At 39.2% G+C, this 20351-nt stretch overlaps 2 protein-coding genes across 2 annotated transcripts; one reads left to right on the top strand and one right to left on the bottom strand.

Moving 5' to 3' along the window:
- Positions 1-7309: 7309 nt before the first annotated feature.
- Positions 7310-13274, bottom strand: smn1 (survival of motor neuron 1, telomeric). Its single transcript, XM_017417110.3, has 8 exons — positions 13115-13274; positions 12777-12848; positions 12564-12683; positions 10110-10301; positions 8641-8817; positions 8086-8160; positions 7595-7702; positions 7310-7491 (listed from the first exon to the last, which is right to left on the bottom strand). The coding sequence occupies exons 1-8, from the start codon at positions 13160-13162 to the stop codon at positions 7435-7437; spliced, it is 849 nt and encodes a 282-aa protein (XP_017272599.1). The 5' UTR covers positions 13163-13274; the 3' UTR covers positions 7310-7434.
- On the top strand, positions 13272-16288 carry hspb11 (heat shock protein family B (small) member 11). The gene is made up of 5 exons (XM_017417111.3): positions 13272-13487; positions 13615-13721; positions 15381-15449; positions 15538-15581; positions 15670-16288. The coding sequence occupies exons 1-5, from the start codon at positions 13396-13398 to the stop codon at positions 15760-15762; spliced, it is 405 nt and encodes a 134-aa protein (XP_017272600.1). The 5' UTR covers positions 13272-13395; the 3' UTR covers positions 15763-16288.
- The last annotated feature ends 4063 nt before the right edge of the window (positions 16289-20351 follow it).

Here is a 20351-nt window from a genome sequence, read left to right as displayed (position 1 = left end):
TACCAAATTCATACTTTAAATGAACTATAGTGGGATCAGTAGTCTGGGAAAATTTGGTCCAACTTTTTCTACTTCCAATGTGCCTGGAGAGAGTGAGAGAGAGAGAGAGAGAGAGAGAGAGAGAGAGAGAGAGAGAGAGAAAGTCTAATCAGATAGAAGTTTAAGCCTCACTTGTGTTTTAGATTATTTTTTAAAGCTGCTGAAGTGACATGCATTTAAAGATAATCCAAAACTATGAATTTTGTTGGCCAATACGTCAACAAGGTTCAACAAAATAAACTAAAACCATCTTAGAAACACAGATTTTAGAGGCTTAGAGGCTTAAATAAGGGGCTCAAACACCCAGACGTTATGTTCCCTGGCAGAGTGAATATAAGGTGCTTTCACAGCTTCTCATTGAAATGCCACACACTGGTTCCAGGGTGGCATTGAGAGAGACCGGACACACAGAACAAGAGGGAAGTCCCTGTCTCTGAAAGAGGATCATTAGCATTGGCAACAAAGTCAGAGGCGCAAATTAATCTTGTATGTGAACCGGCTTAGAGCAACTTACAGACAGAGGTAAGGAAGTAAACAAGGACTGTGTTATTGTTGTGGAAGAAGAAGAAAGTCTTTATCCTTATGCATGTCCATTATAGAAACCAAAAGGGGGAAAGTAAAGTCTGCATAGAAATAATTCAGGATTTAAAACAATGATTTTGAACTTCTCCATTATTTCTGTCTTAAGATGAAATTCCCTTATAGGTTCTGATGAATCAATAAAAGGCTACAAGGAGCAAAAGGCTAGCCAAAAGCTAAAAGTAGCATAAGAAGACAAAAACAGAACTAAAAGCATGCTAAACAACGATTTTGATGGAACTGAAAAAAAAGCAAAGATTTTGATAAGTTACAAAATTAAAAGTCACAGTACCCATTTCCTGAATCAGCTGAATGTTTTGATACATGATTGGTTAAAATGGCAAATATGCAGGCGTAGATAGATTGCAAAAAAAAAAGAAAGTATGAAAAATGAAACAGAAAAACAATTGTGTGAAATCTGAATCACCATTCAGACAAAGTAGCACACCATCTGCCGTACAACACTTCTGAAGCAAACTGCTTCATACTGTCACTCTAGAAAGATGACTTCAAACCGCATGAGGTGAAAACTAAAACACATCTCCTTATTTTAGCCTGATCATTCAGACTGAACTGTTGAGGGTCATCATGTGTGATAACGTGTGTGAACTTGTTTGGCAGGTGTGAGTTCGGGCCACTTTGGACACTAGATCAGACCGTTCTGACAGCAGATCAATATGATGGAGTGTGCCTGACCTCCCAGGGGTCAGCTATAGCTGGTGGTTTCCTGTGACATGAATGATAAACAACATAATCTAACAGTGTCTGCTCAGACACATCTAATGACTTCATGGAGCAAAGAAAGGAGAGATTCCAAAAGGAGGAGGAGACAAAGAATCAATACTCAGTCTTATGGTCCATATTACACCATTAACATTCTTTAAGCTTCCTCTTACAATTGAGTCATTTAGACACCCCACACACATCTCTCCCTCTATTTGATTGTCACTCTTCCCTGTTACCAACCGCTTTCAGACGTTTTACAACAAGAGAAGAACGAAAAGGCAGCACTAAAACCAAACACAATCAGCAAACATGAGAGCTCACAGGCAGGTATGTGTGACTGGGAGAGAAAGTTAAAAAAAAGGGAGCTTTGCAAAGAAGGAAGAGGAGCAAATCGTGTTGGTTCGTTTTTAAAGTGATAAACAGCAGCTGAGATAAATAAATACACAAGCTTTGACCCAGAGCTCAACTTTAGGATGCAGTTTGTGTCTGACTGTTCAACAGCCTGCGGGCAAAGCTGAAGAGGCATGGAAGCAGGTCCAGGTGATCAAACAGGTGGAGAAACGTTACAGCATTTAAAGAAAGTGTTAAAACATGAATTGCATGTAAAACGAGATGGCTCACAAGTTCTCGTTAGAAGATAATTAGTAGAGTTGGGCATTGGGAGCTCAACAGCTTTCTGGTGCGGTTTAATTATAAACCCTCAGAACAGATATGAAGTGTGCCACATAGGTTGGAGAGAGGAAACTGAGTCACAGCTGTAAACAGAGAGAATTTGGTGTGTGTGTGTGTGTTAGAGAGAGGAGGTGAGCTCAGATACCTGTGATGGTGGTGCGTCCTGGAGGTCGTTCCTCCTGAACTTCCCTATCCGTATCTCCATCTCCAGGGCAGAGCCGCGGGCCACGGTGGCTCTCGTCGTTTGATTTCGGCAAAACATCCCCCCCCTGTTTTATTTCTCTGTTTTTTTCCTTGTATTATTATTAATACAAACTTCCTGACAAACTTCCCCAGAGCAGAGTGGTCCGGGTCAGCAAGAGCTCTAAAAAAAGAAAGAGCGCAAAAGGGAGGAGCTGCTTCGAAAACTTCCCAGACGAGCAGCAGATCCACCGGCAGGACAGGGGTTAAAAAAAGAAAAGAAAAAGAAACACTCCTTAGAGATTTATTTCGATAGAAAGAAAATTAGCGTTTCTCCAAACTGAGGCGAGCAGGGGCTTCTTTCCACTTGTCCAAACGGTGCCCCGAGTGCGTTGAAGTGACGCGCTGACGCTCCACGCGGTGCGTAGCTGACACCCAACTTTGTCGTCCTTCATCTGGAGACCTCTGCCGGTGATGGACGGCAGAGATTTACAACAGCCATAATCTGCCTTTTGCAGGCTTGTTAATGGGCGTCGTTCAGCAGGAATGATTGAGGCACTAAACCCCCCCTATGTGGAATGGTTTCACTGGTTTCATTCTGGTATTTACATCAAGCCTGTGCCTGTCAGTCTGTCTGCTGCTCCTTCATTTCTGCAAAACACTGCAAGTCTCTAGGTCTGGGTGGAGTTGGGAGGGGGGCTACCACTCTTCAAAGACTGCATGGTCAAATAGTTGAATGGCTTATATATAACTTCAGCGCCCCCCAGAATAATATGGAAGAATTCGAAGTGTTTACAGAAAGGTATTTTAGGAAAGTTACACGACCCTTTTAGGTAACCACTGCACAGCTTCAGGGACACTGATGGTGTGTAAAGGACACATTTAGAGGGAATCAATGACTGAGAGAATGAATAAATTAATGAGTGAGTAACATCACGACCTCAAAACTCATCTAAGTCAGAGACAAAGTGTAAAGCTGTCCTGTGCTGATGCGTCCAATAAAATTGAAATGCCATTCCACTGAGAAGAAGCACCATCTGCCATGTTATTTACGCCCCATTCAAGGAACATTGTTCATGATGGCGGTTCATTAATACGCAAGACGTGAATAATTTGCACATCTGTGAATGCCCCGATATTACCAAAGGATTTATTTACGCAGGTATTAGAGGAACATTTGCTGCCATCTGGGCTGCGTTGTCTGCAGGGAGTGGTTTGCTTATTTCAGCAAGACAGTGCCAAGTCTCAGGGCTGCATAACAAACTGACCTGCCTTCAGTCCAGACCCGTGACCACTTCAGAATACCGACTGAGATAAGAATAATAAGGAAATGAACAAGCAGGGCTCCAACAAAAACTCCCATCAAGCAGGAAAAGAAAAAAACATTTTGCTTCTTATAAAGGCCACCAAGTTTTATTAGAACGGATAGTTAAAAGGGTATAAAATGAGCCTCTTTTCTAAGTTTAGAATTTTAGAAACATTTAGCATTTACGGTAATAGGTTGTTTTGTGCTATTTTCAGTTAAACGTAGTGTTAATATGCAGCATTTTGTTTATATGACGGACAAAACGTGCCTTTGTTTTTGTTCTACCAAGTCTTTCATCGATAAATCCAGGTGGTCACATCGAAGCACGTGGCATCTTTAGCCTTTCATACAATGTAATTGGTAATATTTGCTCCCATTTGGCCTCTGAGGATTTTAATTTCCTCAGTGCCAGTAATGCATCCCGTTTAAGGGGTTGGAAACCAGGTGCAATCAGCTCTACTCCGGTAGTAGAACATTTTTATTTATAAGCATCTGCAGCAGAGCATGAAGATCCGGCAGGAATGTCAGTCCTAACTTGCGGAGGCACCGTAACGTTTCTGAACCCGCTGTGACTGGAATTCTGAAAGGTCAGATTTTATTCAGCTGGCACAGAGGTCAGTCCACTCAGAGTTTGACAGAGGTCAGCTTCTGTGGCAGAGGGTGATCTTGCAGCACTGATGAATAAATCTCAGAAAGAAAACCCAGATCTTTCACATGCCCAGGCTCGCATCCAACATGACCCTCAGAGAAATAAACCCAACTGTTTTGAGATGTTTGGAAAATTCTTTTTTTTCTGACTTATTTTCTGTAATGTACTAGAAAAATCTGTTCCGATATTGCAGCTATTTGACAAAAAAACAGGCTTTTGTGAAGAATTTCTTATTTAACTCTCTGTGTGACCCCCCAACCCCTGATCAACTGTTGCACCTGCAAAAGGAAGAAAAAAAACAAAGATTTCCAGAAGGCAGGAATAACAGACTAAGCCTGAGGGATTTGAGCTGGAAACCAGCAAACTGATAAAAAATGTACACGAATGTTCAGTTATTTTCTTTCCGCTTGCAACTTTTATAGCCGCTTCAATGGAGGGCAGACAACAAACTTCGAGAAATCCCCAGCCTGACTTCAAGTTGCTGCAATCTTGTGGCATTTTACCTTTTGTCTGACTCTTGTCTTCCACTGGAAAAAGAAAGAAACAGTGCAGCATTTCAAAAGCATTATTCAACGGACTGGTGCACCGTGCTCACTGTGAAAATAGTCTCCCAGCCGCTTCAAACCGAACACAGACACACCTCCCAACAATTACGCCTAATAGTCCACATTAGTTCTTTCCTGCATCAACAAAGGTTTACTGTACTCCCTCCTCTGACTGGTGTTTCAGGGGGACTTTGGTGCTCTGCCTCTTTAAATCCAAGCAGAAAAGCTTGCACAAGTCTATTTTTCAAATAATCCCAAAGTTGCTTCTATAAAAGCAGATTTTTTTGTTGATGTGGGAAGCTCGAGTAGATAGCTGAGGGCCCCTGAAACTCATGCGGCGATGTGATCTCACTCAGATGTCTATTTCCTAGAAGGGGACTATGCAAAATACAGATTATGTTTGCACGCTTTATGCCTCTGTGGTCAGTAGGGGGTAGACAGTCACAGAGGGGAGCAGTGCTTTCCCAAGCAAGGTCAGACCCCCCCCCATCCCCTTCAAACTCCTCGTGGGTTCTACCGGGGGCCCTTTGGGCAGCTTAGTTTGCTGCAGAGTCAAGCAAGCAATTGGTTTATGTGCAGGCTTTGCCGTGGCAGATTTTAAACCCATCTGTGGGGAAAAGATAGGTTTGGCTTATCACTTTTTGTGTGTATAGTGCATATTCTATTTGTAAACACCACAGTCTACATTTTCTCCTTTTAACATCCTTCCCGTTTCTCCAGTTTTCACTCTGTCTTTTTTTTTTTTTTGCCTCCACACATGCGCATACAAAGCAGCAAAGACAAAAGTGTCGGCTTCAGCGAGAATCAAACGCAGCCGTAAATATGGGCAGTCACAGTGGGCCATAAAATGTCAGCCACAGTCAGTATACAAACAAAGGGAGCCACTCTTCACTCAGAAAGCAATGGCTGTGGAGCAGCTGGAGGAAAAAAAAAGAAATCACATGCTAAAACAAAAAAAAAAGGAGGACAATCATGCTGTTACATCCCTAACACAAAACCCTATTATGTTTCTCTCGCTCCTGCATACAAACATATACATGATCTGATTCACTTGCCTGCCAGTTTCAAACCAGAGGAGTGGGTGTAAGTGGGCAGCAAAGTAGAGGAAATCTGGGAATTCGTTAGGCCTTCTTTTTGTGGAATGAAAGGCTGAGCAGAATGAACGTTCCTGCTCCCACTGTAATTACATGTGGTTCTGTGGATTCTAAATATAAACATGCACAAAGTATCTGCAGCCACTGCTCTACCTCCTTCTGTGTTCTTGCATTATTAAAACTCCAACATTACAGACTCAGATTGCAGGACGTGGAGGGGGAAGCAGTGGAGGAGCAAAAAAAAAAAAAACTCAAACACTGACACTTTAAAACCTAAATGAAGACATTAGAATCTTAGCCCACGGTGTAAATGATAAGTGAAAATTTCCCATTAATTTCAATCTTTTTTTTTAAATTTTAATCAGGGAATTTGCTTTAGTGTGGCATAATATCTGTAGCTGAAAGAGTAGTTGCTATCACCCTGGAGTATAAACCCATCTGATGTGAGCTGAAAAACATTATGATGGATGTGTTCCTATATGGGCTGGGAGATGAGGGGACACCTCAGGGAAAACACAGAGCTTGGATGCAGAGCATAAAACTGGAACGATTCTCTAAATTTACTGTGTGGAAGGTGTCGGGGGGATGAAAACTGTACTCAAGTCTGGCTCCCAATCACACCGGCATGTCAAAAGAGATGGAAGAGCAGAGTCTTCCTCTGTGTATCGCTGTGACTCTGCATGGCTTAAAATAACAGTCTCATGTATTTACAAAGCTTTGCATTACAATGGGAATTTATTACACGATTCTGACTTCTGCTGGACAATTTTTGCCATTACAACCCCAAATTATTGAGTCCATGACACGCACAATCACGAGGTTCCCCTCTCAACTAGGAACTGTTTTATTGTCAGTTCATAAAACAATAATATATTAAAAAAGGGGCTCTAAATTAAAAAAAATAGTCACTTTTCTACATTTTGTTATTCATTTGCTGTTTATTTTTTTAACCAGTCTGAACCTAATACCCTACTATCACAAAGTAAAAATACACTGAAGTGTTTTGACAAATTAATTAACTGTCAGAAATCCTGTTTCTAACCAAAAACCTGATTCAAGTAGCTTCAGGAATCTCCTGATTCAGAGACCCAGCCAGTGTCTGACCGTTAACCCAGTGAGGCACTTCGGAATAACCTAAAATGATGCCGACACTCTCCTTCCAGCCTGGTTGGGCTTGACTTCTTCGGCCAAGAATGAGAGATAATCCGGAAAACAAAAGTGCCAAGTTTGTAGCATTACTCCCAAGACTAAAGGCTGGAATTATCATCAAAAGAGTTCTTCCAAATGAAAAGTCTGAATGTGCAAACAGAACGTTTTATCAACTAATTCTAAATGAACAAACCACTCCAGCTCGTTTTACTTTAATGGTTATTTAGTTTGATATAAAGAAGAGTCTGAAACAACGAAATGCCAAATAAGGAGAATTGAAATATAAAACTTTGCCACCGCTGTACATTTTCATTTGAAAAAAAAAAAAAAGTGTTTCTTCTTGTGCAACTTCAATAAAACATTGAGCCAGTTTTGTTTTGGAAGCCTTTATTCTATTTACAAAGAATACAAAACTCTTATTGAAAGGACATAGATACAAATTAAACTTGATGGCTCTTGGTCCATGTAAGACCCAAAGTAAGTCATGACTTCATTTCATTTGTGATGCATTTTCGCCCACTTGCCGGCTTCTTTGCGTCCTTGTTTCAATCCCTGGGGGGGGGGGAACAAAAGGTGTGGTGTTATTGCCCCTTCAAAAGACCCTCCATCAGTTAGCTCCATCCCTGTTAGGAACCATATTAAGCCGTGCACGTACCAGGTAGTATCCTGTGTGATATCCGCTCATGTACCAGGATATGAGCACACTACCCAAGGCTTCGTCATCCACCATGTCAGGACTCAAGGGTGGAGGCGGCGGGATCATCTGAGGCAGAGAAAGCAGTAAATGCACGTGCAGTAAGTTACTAAGGAGCTTTAATGACAGTGGTTTGAAAATTCACCACCTGGATGAGGAAAAGCTTTTCTTTAAAATGACGCCGAAATGCAAATTTAATAAGAACATCTGATTTTTCTTGATTTATGTGACCTCTATAGTGAATATGGGCTACTCCTGTAGGTTTCTCTCTATCACCAATGCAAGTTTATTCTTTCACTGAATAATCATCATCTTACTTACCCTGATTTTTAAATATCAGCCACTTTTTTATATATAATTAAATGTTGTTAAAGCCCAAACGTGACGACTGTTTATGGTGTTTTCTAAACTTTTAATCATCCGTGAAAAGATACAGCTTTTTCAAAACTTACAGGTGGACCGAAAGGCATCATGGGAGGCCAGGAGGGAGGTATGGGTCCATGCCCACCAGGCTGCCTGCTTTCCCCCTGGTAGGAAAAAAAACATACAGATATTTGATCCAACTATTTCTAAATAGTACATCAATAAGCTTGGCATTCAGAGGAAAGTTTTATGAACTCTCCTCAGCACGTTTCATCTGGCTTAAAACAAGTGCAGTCTGAGATATTTCACTTCTTTTAATAGCAACAACTGATAAAATAAATCAGAGGCAGAAAAGAGTTGGCAGGAAGAAAGATTGAGACAAATCCAAGTTAAATTTATTGCAATCCGATATCTGCAATGAATGCCAACTCATAGAGCTTTTCTTTATAGCCTGTTTTCACTGCACTCGTTGTAAACAATTTACTGTTTATGCTTTATTTTACACGAGGCGGAAAAACAGTAACCCGACAGATTAAAACATGTAAACGCAGTAATCAAACAAATGTAGAAAACAGGCTTACATTTGTTTGTTTTCTTGAAAGACTAATAAGGAAGTAAGTGCTCTAATGAATCAGTTACCTTACCTGTCTGAAATTAAACATGGGAGGGGGGCCTGGGGGAAATCCAGGGAAGCCAGGGAAACCAGGAGCTCTTGTAGAAGGTGGTTCTTTGTGAGCTTTGGGCTTCTGGGCTTTACTGTGAGGCTGGTTTGGTGTGGTCGGCAGGTCGCTCTCTTCTGTTGAAGACTCTTCCTTATTTACCTACAGACAGCAGAGAAATGCTATCCTGATAACTTTTTGACAACTTAAAATAAAAAAATTGAAAGACTAAGACATGTGTTTTGAATAATTAGGGGGGGGGAAATACGGGTAGAAGCTAAAAAAATTAAAGGCGTTTCTTTAACTAAATTATTTTAAATTCTTACAGGATGCTATTACTTTAAGACGTGTCAAACTCGAGGCCCGTGGGCCAAATCTGGTCCTTACTAACACTTTATCCGGGCCAGAGATAATAATTTAAAACGTGTCAGATCTGCTTAAAAAAAAATAAAAAAATTCTTTGAACACTTATTACAGACTCCTCATGAGTCAGGCACACTTTGAAGCCAAGAAAAGTTAATGTGCATCACAGCATCAGCATTTGCTTTAGCTGTCTTTTCCTGTATTCCCTCTTATATCAAAGTCAAATGCTGTTTGGATTTTTACTGATTTGATGGATTGTGTTAAAGTCTATTACTAAGAACAAAACATTGTTGATACGAAATACAGAATTAATGCAGATGTGTCTGTTTAAATTAGATCTTTTTTCTTTATTCATTAAGTTTTGTATGTTATGTAGGAAAGGTAATTTGTATTCCAACTATATATGAATAATTTAACATATTCCATCAAAAAAACTTAAGTTGTTTTTTTCTCCAATAAATACTAACCAAGACTGACTTAGTTATGACCAAGTCTTTAATTTTGCTCCCCTTGAGTTCGACACCCCTGCTTTAGGAGAAGCAACTTAATCATTTGACCTGTGGCAAAGTAATTTATGGGTTTTGGAACATTTATAGGTTTTTTGGTGTCAAATAATACATAGGTTTCGGAAGAAAACGAAATTCCAACAGAACAATTGCTTTCAGAGAAAATCGCTGTCTTTCCAATATGAGCTCAGGTTACAAAAATATTACTGTTTGAGTTGGGTTAACACAGTTACCCCGGTGGAAAAAACAGGTGTTGAATTATGTCAAATGCATATCCTGTTGAATATAATTACTATCGACAAATTTTAGAGCATGTGTAAAAATGTCTTTGTAAATGTTAAAAATGTAAAAGTTCAGTCAGAAAAATCAACCAAAAACTTTTCTGTTGAGTTTCACAGCCATGACTTTTACACTCATGATTTTAAAATGTACTAACAGAATAGAACATGTGGTATCTATGTAGAGCAGTGGGTGTTTGAAATACAAAATGGACTCAGCATACCTTGATACACTGATGAAAATGTTACACTAATTATACGTGAACAATGTTATGGTCATAAACATGATTGATTTGCACTCCTTCACCTTGGTATTTGTGTCTTCATCAGCCTCGGAGATTTCGGACAGCAAGTCTTCGAGGTTCTGCTCCTCTTCGTTGCCATAACCAGAATAAACCACAACACAGGTGCCCCTCTTCTGGTCTATGGCGGAGATGGTGGCTGCATACAGCTGGCCATCTTCTGACCAGTACGCACAGCAGGAGTCCCCAACCTGCCACTGTGATACAACGTGAAGGGTAAGTCACTTTGTGTTGGTTGTCTCATAGTCTACATTCAACTTTGCCCAAAAAGTCAATGAAGCACAAATTTAATTCCCTGAAATGTGTGGTGAAGCAATTTTTAAATTATTTCAAAAGAACGAGTGTAAAAAATGTTCAGTTCTTAATGAAGTCATTTAGTTAGTCAGACATAAATATTTTCATTAGATCTTAAAGTCCAAAAGCAGTATTTCAACTCTCTTTAGTTATGAAATAATAAAATGTGACCTTTTTTTGCCTGAATGGATTCAAATTTGAGTATCAATAAAACCACAACAGCAGTCTGTGTGGTATTACTGTAGTTTTCTAAAAAAAAACAACCTAAAAGTTATTTGGCAGTGCATAACAGATTACTGCAAACTTATTTAAACATGACTAAAAATAAAAAAAATGCCACTCATATGAAAAATTAATCATATTCACTTTAACAAAGACCTAGTAACATATTTTTGACTCCTGCTGGGGTTTGTTTAATTACTTCCATGACTTGAAAGATTAAGATATAATAAAGATATAAAAATGGCAAAGGCTTCACACACTTTAAACTGTTGTTGTAAAGCAGATACTTTTTTATTACCGTAAACAAAACTACTTGATGTGAAATTACATTTTGTGAAAGGGAAACATAATATAATATTTAAATAATGTATCATCTTCAATAAATACATTAAATTTAAATTAGAATTTCTAAAGTTTTAGTTGCCAAAACATTTGACACATTGCTCAGATGGCCTAATGGATGTCAATCTTTTTGTGAGACAAAACAATATCTAGACTAATAACTACATAAATAGTGCAAGAAATATTTTGTGTACAAGGAGGTAAAATTTATGAAGACAATTTTTTTGATTAAATAAAACAAATAGCAACAGTGAAAAACAAAAAAAAACCCATCTGAATATTTTACCTAATGTTGCTGAATTGAAAAAAAAAATCTTTAGTAGATGTAACTAAGGATACCAAACTAGGACATTAAACAACAACTTGGTTAAAAAAAAGCTTTTTGATTTTGAAAAGTCCAAAAATTCTTGAGGTAATTATCCCTGGAAGAATTTGTGCTCCCTGTCTCGGGAGCACACACAAAGCAGGAAAAGTGGATCTAAATAACAATGCATCGACTTCAACCAAGTAAACCCCCAAAAACTAATTACGCTTTGATTTATTGTGAGTTAAAGGGAGACAATGCAGGGAGACAAATTCTGGCAGGCTTAGTCACCAGAGGTGCAGAGCTGGTGACTCCACCTGCCAGAAACTGTATCTCCCTTTAACTTTCTAATAAAAAAAGCTAATATCTTGAAAACTGCAGTAATGATCAGCCACGATGAGGAGACGTTCTTACCCTAAAACATTCTTTATATTGTTTACTCTGTGTCCATTTTGGTGGGAGGGAGAGACACAGATTCTGGCAGAGGTGGTGACTATGCCTGCCAGAATCTGTCATCCTTTAATCTGTGCACTCTCTGAAATTAAAGGAGAAACAAATCCTTATCTGGAGGATGTGTTAATTAAAACTCTTGATGGTGAAAAATTCTCCATCCTTTGATTCTGGCAGTGGAAACATCTAAGCTGTTGTTAAGAACACGGAGAGGATATAATATAAACAGACTGCGTGTCTGTGCTGGTAGCTTACAGGTGTTCTTTAGATGCAATGCAATATATTACCTCTTTTTCTTTATGATTTTGGGGATCCATTTTATTTCATGTTCTACCAAAAACAAACCAAAAAATTTGGTCTACAAGAGAAAAGTAGACTTTTTACAGTGTTGTAATCAGGAAGGTAGCAATTAAAACTAAAGCTATTTTTTATATGAAACAAGTTTACAAAGACAACTGCCCTGGGTTTTCAGCTGACGTCCTCAGTTTGTTGAAACGAAGTCACACAAGGCAAAGTTGAGAATAATAAAAGCGTTTAGTCTTACTGTGACCCACAAGCACAACAATAAAATAACACTCCCAACACTACAAAACAACAACACTCACACAATAAATTAAAATGTGTAAGTATTTTGAGGTTTACTTGGTTGAAGTTGATGTGAGGTCATTTAGTTCATCTTTCCCTGCTTTGTGCACGGCCTCAAAACGGAGGGCACAAATTCTTTCAGGGATATTTACCTCAGCACAAGTGCATGACCTTTGTATCTAAATGTGATTTATTTTATTTATTTAAAAAACAACAACACTTTTACCTGAAAAATGTATCCTTTTTTTTTTTAGTTCTTTACCTCTTTCTCTGGTGCTGCATTGGTTCTTTTTCGGGTCTGGTTCTTCTTGTTGTTCTTCCGTTTTTTTCCTGGTTTGTTTTTCTTGGAGGTTTGAGGCTCATCTTCACCCTTCAGAGCAGTCTGACACACACACACACATACAGAACAGAAGCGTAAAGACAAATAAAAATAATCAACACTGTGCGAAGGTACAATAAAAGTGACCCAGCTTACCTTGAACGATGCAACTGCCTTGTCGTATGCCTTAATCAGTGCAGTGTCATCCCATATATCCGAATCATCACTCTGAAAGAAAAAAGAGAACAATTTAGAACTTGTGCAGGTTTCAAGTGCTGGTTAACTCAGAACATATGGGTGTTGCTTTAGCTATTCTTTTGTTCATTTTGATACAACACAACTCTAATAAAATCTATCAGGCGCTGTTTATGTTTATTCGTCTTTTGTTGTTTGTAGCTTAGCTTCTTAGCTCCCCACCTCAAATACATCAACAGCAACCTGAAAAAAGTTCGCATTGTCTCGTCCCTTCCTGCTCAGCGGCTTTTAAAACTGACCTGTCCAGCTCCACGGGTAAATAACACGTCCTTGCAGCCATTCGCCATGTGAAAAAAACGGAATTAAGTTCTAGTTGTTATCAATTTCTAAACTACCCGAAAACGTGCGTCGGAAACGGGTGACTCGCTGTGACGTATATGTCCTGCGACGCTGTGGTTGGCTTGGCAACGGCAATCGCTTCCTGCAGGGCTGCTGGAAAGACCAGTAGTAAAAACGCAATATTACTGATAAAATCGCTGTTATTTCCTCCCAAAGGTTGCTACCGCGTGAGCAGGTCGTTATGATAGAATCTTCCTTTAACTCTTCGGATAAAAAAGTCGTCCTCGTTTCATCCAGCGATGAAAATCACCCGCCAGAAAACATCATTGACGGGTCAGTGCTGCTTGAATCTCTCTGTGACGATATTGTCAACACATCTCTACAATAATGTAACCCACGAAATCAACATAGCGTTAGATTATATTTAAAAACAAAGCCACGTTTCTTTTTTTTCTCCTAGAAACACACAAACATTTTGGATGTCCACCGGGATGTTTCCTCAGGAGTTCATCATTCGCTTTGCTGAAGCCACAGGGATTGCTGCTGTGACGGTGGATAGCTACAATGGTATGAACGCAGTGGTACAAAAGCATCAACGACACGGAGTATGGCAAGCCGCTTGTATATTTATTCAGTTCTTGATATATATTTTCTCCCACTAGTTTGTGACTACGCTGTACTAGTTGCACATTTGGTTGCACCAGTTCAACAAATGTTTGGACTAACAACACTTATTTGCCAGCCAGTGGCACTTTTGCCTATTTAGTTGGGGCTTACTAGTCAGCCATGTTGCTGTTTTTTATTCAGTTTGTTATCGTTATTGTGTGTCAGTCCCTGTCAAATAAACAAATACATGTAGCTGCACTGGTAGCTCAAAAGCTACAACTAGCTTTTTAAGACACTATGGACCACTGGACTAAACTAGTCGTCAACTGGGTTGTGCAAGTTAACCAGTAAGCATCAAACACCCTTACGTGTTAACTAGTCAACACAAATTGTACCTACTGGTCAACTAGTGACTGTCAAATCTGTGCACTAGTCTACAAGTGCGACCTAAAAAAATTACTAGCTGGCTAGTAAACTCTAAAATGCTCACTAGTAGCCAATTTGTAGTCAACTAGTGCAACTAAAGGTGTAAGAAGTGCCGTGTAATTGTGAACTAGTGGACGATTTTAATGTCTGATATCAAAGATATTGAAAAATACACCAACAGCTTGCCATACACAGTACAAAACCTGCCAGGCATGATGCCGAGTTAATTCAAATCTAATGCACTCCTGTTAATAGCAAATACTTTTTTCACTCACTGTTGCCAACTTATCCAGAGAGACTTCTTAGGTCTGATTTGTATTTAATATATGTTTAAAATCTACACACAATTTTGCTATGACAGTGTCAGTGCTGTCACCCTGCAGTAACTCGCATAGATGAATCGTGGTCCTGTTTATCGACTTGTTGTAGACAGCTCTTTGAAGGAGCTCAAAAAATATAAAAAGAAGTCCACCTGCTTTGCTTATAAACTGTCAGGGTTAACCTCGGCTTGCAGAAAAAGTTTCATTTTGACTGGATTGACAAGCTAACGACTCGTCTGAGCGAAACCAAGAACAAACTGGCAGCTCCAGTCACCAGAATTTCATAGTTCATGCGAAGACTGTTATAAACATTTGCACTACCATCAGTTTTACGTTACATTGTTTCTTCATTATAAGTATTATAATATTCCTGAAGGAAGTGCCACAGGCTGCACAAGAGATGATACAACTAGCTGCTGCTGCTACTGACTAATGACCATACAATTTAATGTAAATGACCATAAAATATACAATTGACAACATGGATGAAATGGACAATATTTAAAGACACTATTAACATAAAATATAAAACTGAAAGATAAGTGCATGAATAATCAGACAACCCTCCTTCTTTTTATTTCACAATTGAGGCCACATGCAGTTGATCATATTTTCAAATATTTTCTTAAGATTTTATAAAAAAAATATTACCTAACACTGTTTTTGACAGTAGGGCTACTAAACATGTCTATAACTGAAGACGTCTTCTAACTCTTTGACCATAATAAAGTTTTTATTTTGATGACCTAAAACATAATATTGTTCCAGATTTAATTAAAAGAATTTTTAGTTGATAATCTAATTAATTTTTCTCTGTTCTGTTTACAATGTCTGACTCTGTTTTAATAGATCTGTTTTTCTGTTTTGTTCCCAGTCAAACACCTAAAAATAGAAAAGAATAACTCACCAAATGTGTCTCACTTTGAGTCAGTCACAGAAAAAGGTGAGAGGAACATTTATTTGCAGTGTTTGTTTTTAAATTTTTTGAAAAAGAAGAAGAATCGAGACTCACAAGCTCCTTCCCTTTGCAGACTTTGAGCGAACCGAGGGACATCTTCAGTCCAACGTTATTTCAGTAAGTTGAAACAAAAACAAATCTTGAAATTATTTGACATCATTTTGAATCTTAGCTATTAGTAAACTATTTTGTTTTTCTCTTGCAGCTCAATGTCAACAGTGCAACCCACCTTCGTTTTATCGTCACCTCAGGTTTCGACCACTTTGTATCAGTGCACAGAGTCACTGTAAAAAACTGACACACTTTAAGTGTACAACTGGTAACAATTAAATTCTTGTAATGTAAATATACAAATGCAGCTTTGTGCCATTGTGTGGAAATACAGAAATTGATATAATCCTCTCAGTCTTCTTGCAGAGGGACCAGTTGCACACAAACCATATGGTTGAAAGCTGTGCAGGATTTTTAAACCCTGCATCTAATTCCAAGATTTTCTTCTAAACCGTTTTTAGTTGTTTTTGCTTATGTAATGTTGTGGATTTACTTATGAGGCTTTTAGCCCACATTTGACTGTTCCTGCTAATTTCACAAGCAGATAGCTGGCACGGCTTCAGAAAAAACGAGTCGGATTGTGTTGATTGGCAGAATTACTTACAAAGGAACTTTCTCCCTATGAGAGAGATAAAGTTAATTAACTAATTTTGAGCAGCAGGGGCTTAAATTGGCATTCGTACAGTGCCCCCCCACCACCCGTCAGCCTCCACCCCACGAGCTGTATTTAACATCCCCACAGACATGAATAATCATGGGTAATAGTGCTTTTTTTGGGGTGGGGTGGGTGGGAGGGGAACCAGATGGCGCCCCAATCAACCAGCGAATGTCCAACCAAAGGCTGCAGGCTTATTTACACAAAGCACTCCAGCCACCACCTACACATACAGCCCTTGTACACATGCTTGCACACAAACACCGATTCCTATCCCCCCCCCATTGCCATTTTGACTTGTCGGTGGCAAAGGCTTCGGCGGCATACGAGGACCCTTTGGGACTCCCTCTCCAATTACTTGCTGACTGCAGAGGAGCTTGGGAAATTTTGCAGAGGCTGTGTTTGCTAAAGCTTGGTCTGCATACAACACTCTGAGTAAACCAATAAAATATGAAATACATGCCTGAATAACTGGCCCCCTGATATTTCGGAGCAACTAATTGCTCAGGGATACGACCGGGTTGGAGCACATTTGAGTATGTGAGTGTGTGGTGAATAATGAGGGCAAGGTAAAAACCAAAACAGTGTTATTGACTCATTCATTATTTACCAGTGTAGAATATTTACTGTCATCTTAGAGGTGAAGCTTTGGCTACTAAATAAAGAGCAAAACTTCTATTCAACATGAGCACAATTTTATCTTTCAACACTAGTTTAAATTATGAATGTGTTACACGTGTTTACTGTGAATGTTTAAGCAAAGATCTCTTTTTGTATGCCGGGCAGGTTTGCCACGGCACCTCCCTGTAACTAATGAATTCAGACCCCTTTTTTTTGTGCTTAACTGTCAGCCGATCAGAAGAATCTCAGCAGGATATGAGTGCATTATTATCATGTCACAGCAGGGCAGGCAGAGCCAAATTATCACCCTGTGTTCTCTGATTGGCTGCTGTCCAATCACACTGGGACATTTGCTGGAGTCTAGCAGCGAGACCAAAAGAATAAGTCCCCGGAAAGGTATGGTCACTATAACCTTTCCAATATTATATATATATATTTTTTATATACGAAGCACTACTGACAATATTTGATCAAAATGATACGCAACTGGAGTACTTTTAGAGAAAAATATTGGCCGATTCCATACAACTTTGTGTTTTGTACACATTTGTGAAAGTATTGGTGATGTTTCAAACGATATTTTGAAAACGCAATCCCCCACCCCCCCAGCTCTATTATTTTCTTTCATGCCAAACCAATTTGTGTTATCTCTACGGCGTGGCCCCCCATTTTCATGTCAGTGGCAGAGGCACACACTCCAACAATGGGCCTTAATTTGATTTCAGCGTTGATTTGGTCCCATCAGCTCATTTATGACAGGAGCCGAGACGCAAAAGGCTGTTGTGTGAGGAAGGAAGCGCTGTCAAAAGGCAGAAATTATATAATTAGATTGGAGAGGGAAACAATATTGTCATTATTTAAATTCCAAGAGGAAGGAAGAATGGTAATGAGGGATTGACAAAGAGTGCAGATGAAGAGAGCTTTGACTGAGTTTACATCTATACGCTTGACAAGCTGGGCTTCATATATTGTTTTCTGAATATAATTCCTCTACACATTCGGAACTACAGCACAATGTCTCTGGCAGCATAATCAACATTTCTCACCTGCCGACATTTCAACAAAAACAACATGAAAGGAGCGCTTTAGCATGGTAATATCTTTGTTGATGTTTCCGCACACATACATACTTAAAGCATTAGTTTAGATCTTTCGAAGTAGGGCTTTGTGGAGAGGATTTAAATAATTAATATCTCACCTGTTATAGGTAGTGTTTGAAGAACCTCACAGTCTGACTAGCCTGATGAGCTAACAGCTTGTCGGGAAGTGGCCAAAGTGGGTTGCTGCCGTCTTAAAACAACTTCAGTCCAGAAAAATTCATATCAGTTCATGTTAATGCTGCTTAATAAACCCTTTACAGCATGCAGTTATTTATGGAGAATTCAGTGGTTATTTGCAAACACAAATACAGTAGCAGCAACGCCAGCTTGCTGTAGCACCTCTGATACAGTCCAGGGAACTTCTGGCAGAAATAATGTGCCTAACTAATGGTGCTGGAGATTTTAGGTGTTTTAGGACAGCAGTGATCCACTTTAGTTTTAGCCCCGCTTAGACTTGCCATTACCGCTTCAATCTGCGTGAATATACAAACTCTTTGTCTAAATCAGTGGTCGCCAATCCTGGTCCTCGAAGGCCACCATCCTGCAAGTTTTACTTGTTTCTCTGCTCCAACACACTTGATTTGAATCAATGGGTGATTAGCAGGCTTCTGCAGAAGCATGAAGAGGTAATTTAACCACTGAATCAGGTGTGTTGGAGCAGGGAAACAAGTAAAACATGCAGGATAGTGGCCCTCGAGGACCAGGATTGGAGACCCCTGGTCTAAACTGAGGCTGTTCAGAGAGGAATCTGAAACAGCAAGAACATTTTTTGTTCTTAACCTGTTCACAAGACCGTATCCAAGCTCTCCTTTCAATGTTTTGTTCAAAGTTTGCGACCTGCTTTGAGTTTTTTTGTTTTTACTTTCCACCATCCTCTTTTTTTAATCACTTATCTGTACTAAGAGTAGGCTGCAAAGCACTTATTGGCCTCTTAAGTCTGAATACAGAGCGTCTCAGTTTCACTCAGTCTGTTTGAACCTAAACGTCTGCTGACTTATTGAGCTAATTTAAGTCAATGACGGGTAGCTAAGCAATCTTAAACCTTCTTGTTAATAGACTTTGAACATAATGTGCGTATACTTCTTCCAGCGTTCTCTGAGCCTTGACGAAGGAGGAAGTAGGTACTGTCCTTGTTTTTGCATCACAAACTGCTATGCTCTCATAAGGAGCGGAAGATAACTTGTTTGTTTTTCTCACAGTAGATTACTGTCATTTAACTCACAAACAGTGAAAAGAGTCAGTAGACAAATAGACATAGGTGAGTCATCACCTTTTATCCCTTAAGAACTCTCTTGAAATATTCCCTTTTCAACTGGAAACAAACACACAAAGTGAATCTAGGTATTTGTTTCTCAGTTTCTAAAAGGCATTCTTCTCTTTATGTTGCTGTCTGGATTTCTGTGTCAGAGAATAACACGACATGTGAACAGTTTGAAAAATGTTCCTGAATGTGGTTCAGACATTAGGCTCTGTTTAAATCCAAATCAGTGTTCATCTTTTAGCATTTAACGGCAATTTGTGTGCACAAAATACAACATGGGAAACAAATCAGGTCAATCATATAAAACCGAATACAGTTACAAGATAGTCTGGTCATTTTTAAAGTGATGTTCTGTGAAATAGTTATCAGCAGTTAGTACCTTATTAACTGTGACATCAATCCTAGAGGACAGAGTAATCTTTCTCCAGAATAGGCTCATGACTAGCCAAACAACAACCTTTTTTATTTTGTTTTTCAGGCTTTTAAAAACAATTGTTTTTCCAATATGTCTTACAGGTGTGATAGAACAGTACATTAGCTAATATTCTACACTTCTGCATGATACCATTCGTTTAGTTTTGCCACTGTTTTCTCCATCGAGCAGCGTGTTACATTGCAAATCTACATATGTGGAGCATACCGTGGATCTCATGTCGTTGGTGCCGAGGCTGTTGATCAGCACACCAGTCACTCAAAAGTTTACTCAACTCCTGGTGGACCGATACAGTCAGCAGCAGCAGGACACTGACATTTACGTATGTCAGCATGCATACATTTGTGTAATAACACAAACATTGTTCGGTAGAGAAAACAGTGACAAACTAAACAAATGTTGTGTTGTGCAAAAGTTTATGTTTAATAATACCAACTAATGTGGTGTTGTTACACACCAGTATGACTTTTCTGATAAATAATTGTTTCATAAGCCTGAAAATCAATATAAAATGGGCCCTCAGTTGGCTAGCCATTAACCTAGCCTGGTCAAAGACTTTTGCCCTGTTCCTCACACTCCGTGCTCAATGACTGATGTCATGGCTGACGAGGTACTAATTGTTGATAGCTATTTGACAAAACACCACTTAAAAAATGAGCCAACTATCTCTCTAGCTCACAATTGTTTTTGAGGCAATATTAAGGATGTTTGGATTTACATTAGGAATCCACGTGGCACCTGAAGAAACTCTTTTGTTGGCGAAGCC

Source organism: Kryptolebias marmoratus, linkage group LG1 (genome assembly GCF_001649575.2).
Source record: "Kryptolebias marmoratus isolate JLee-2015 linkage group LG1, ASM164957v2, whole genome shotgun sequence".
NCBI classification, from domain to species: Eukaryota; Metazoa; Chordata; class Actinopteri; order Cyprinodontiformes; family Rivulidae; genus Kryptolebias; species Kryptolebias marmoratus.
The sequence above is the reverse complement of the archived record's forward strand: the minus strand, read 5'-3'. Positions and strand labels throughout refer to the sequence as shown.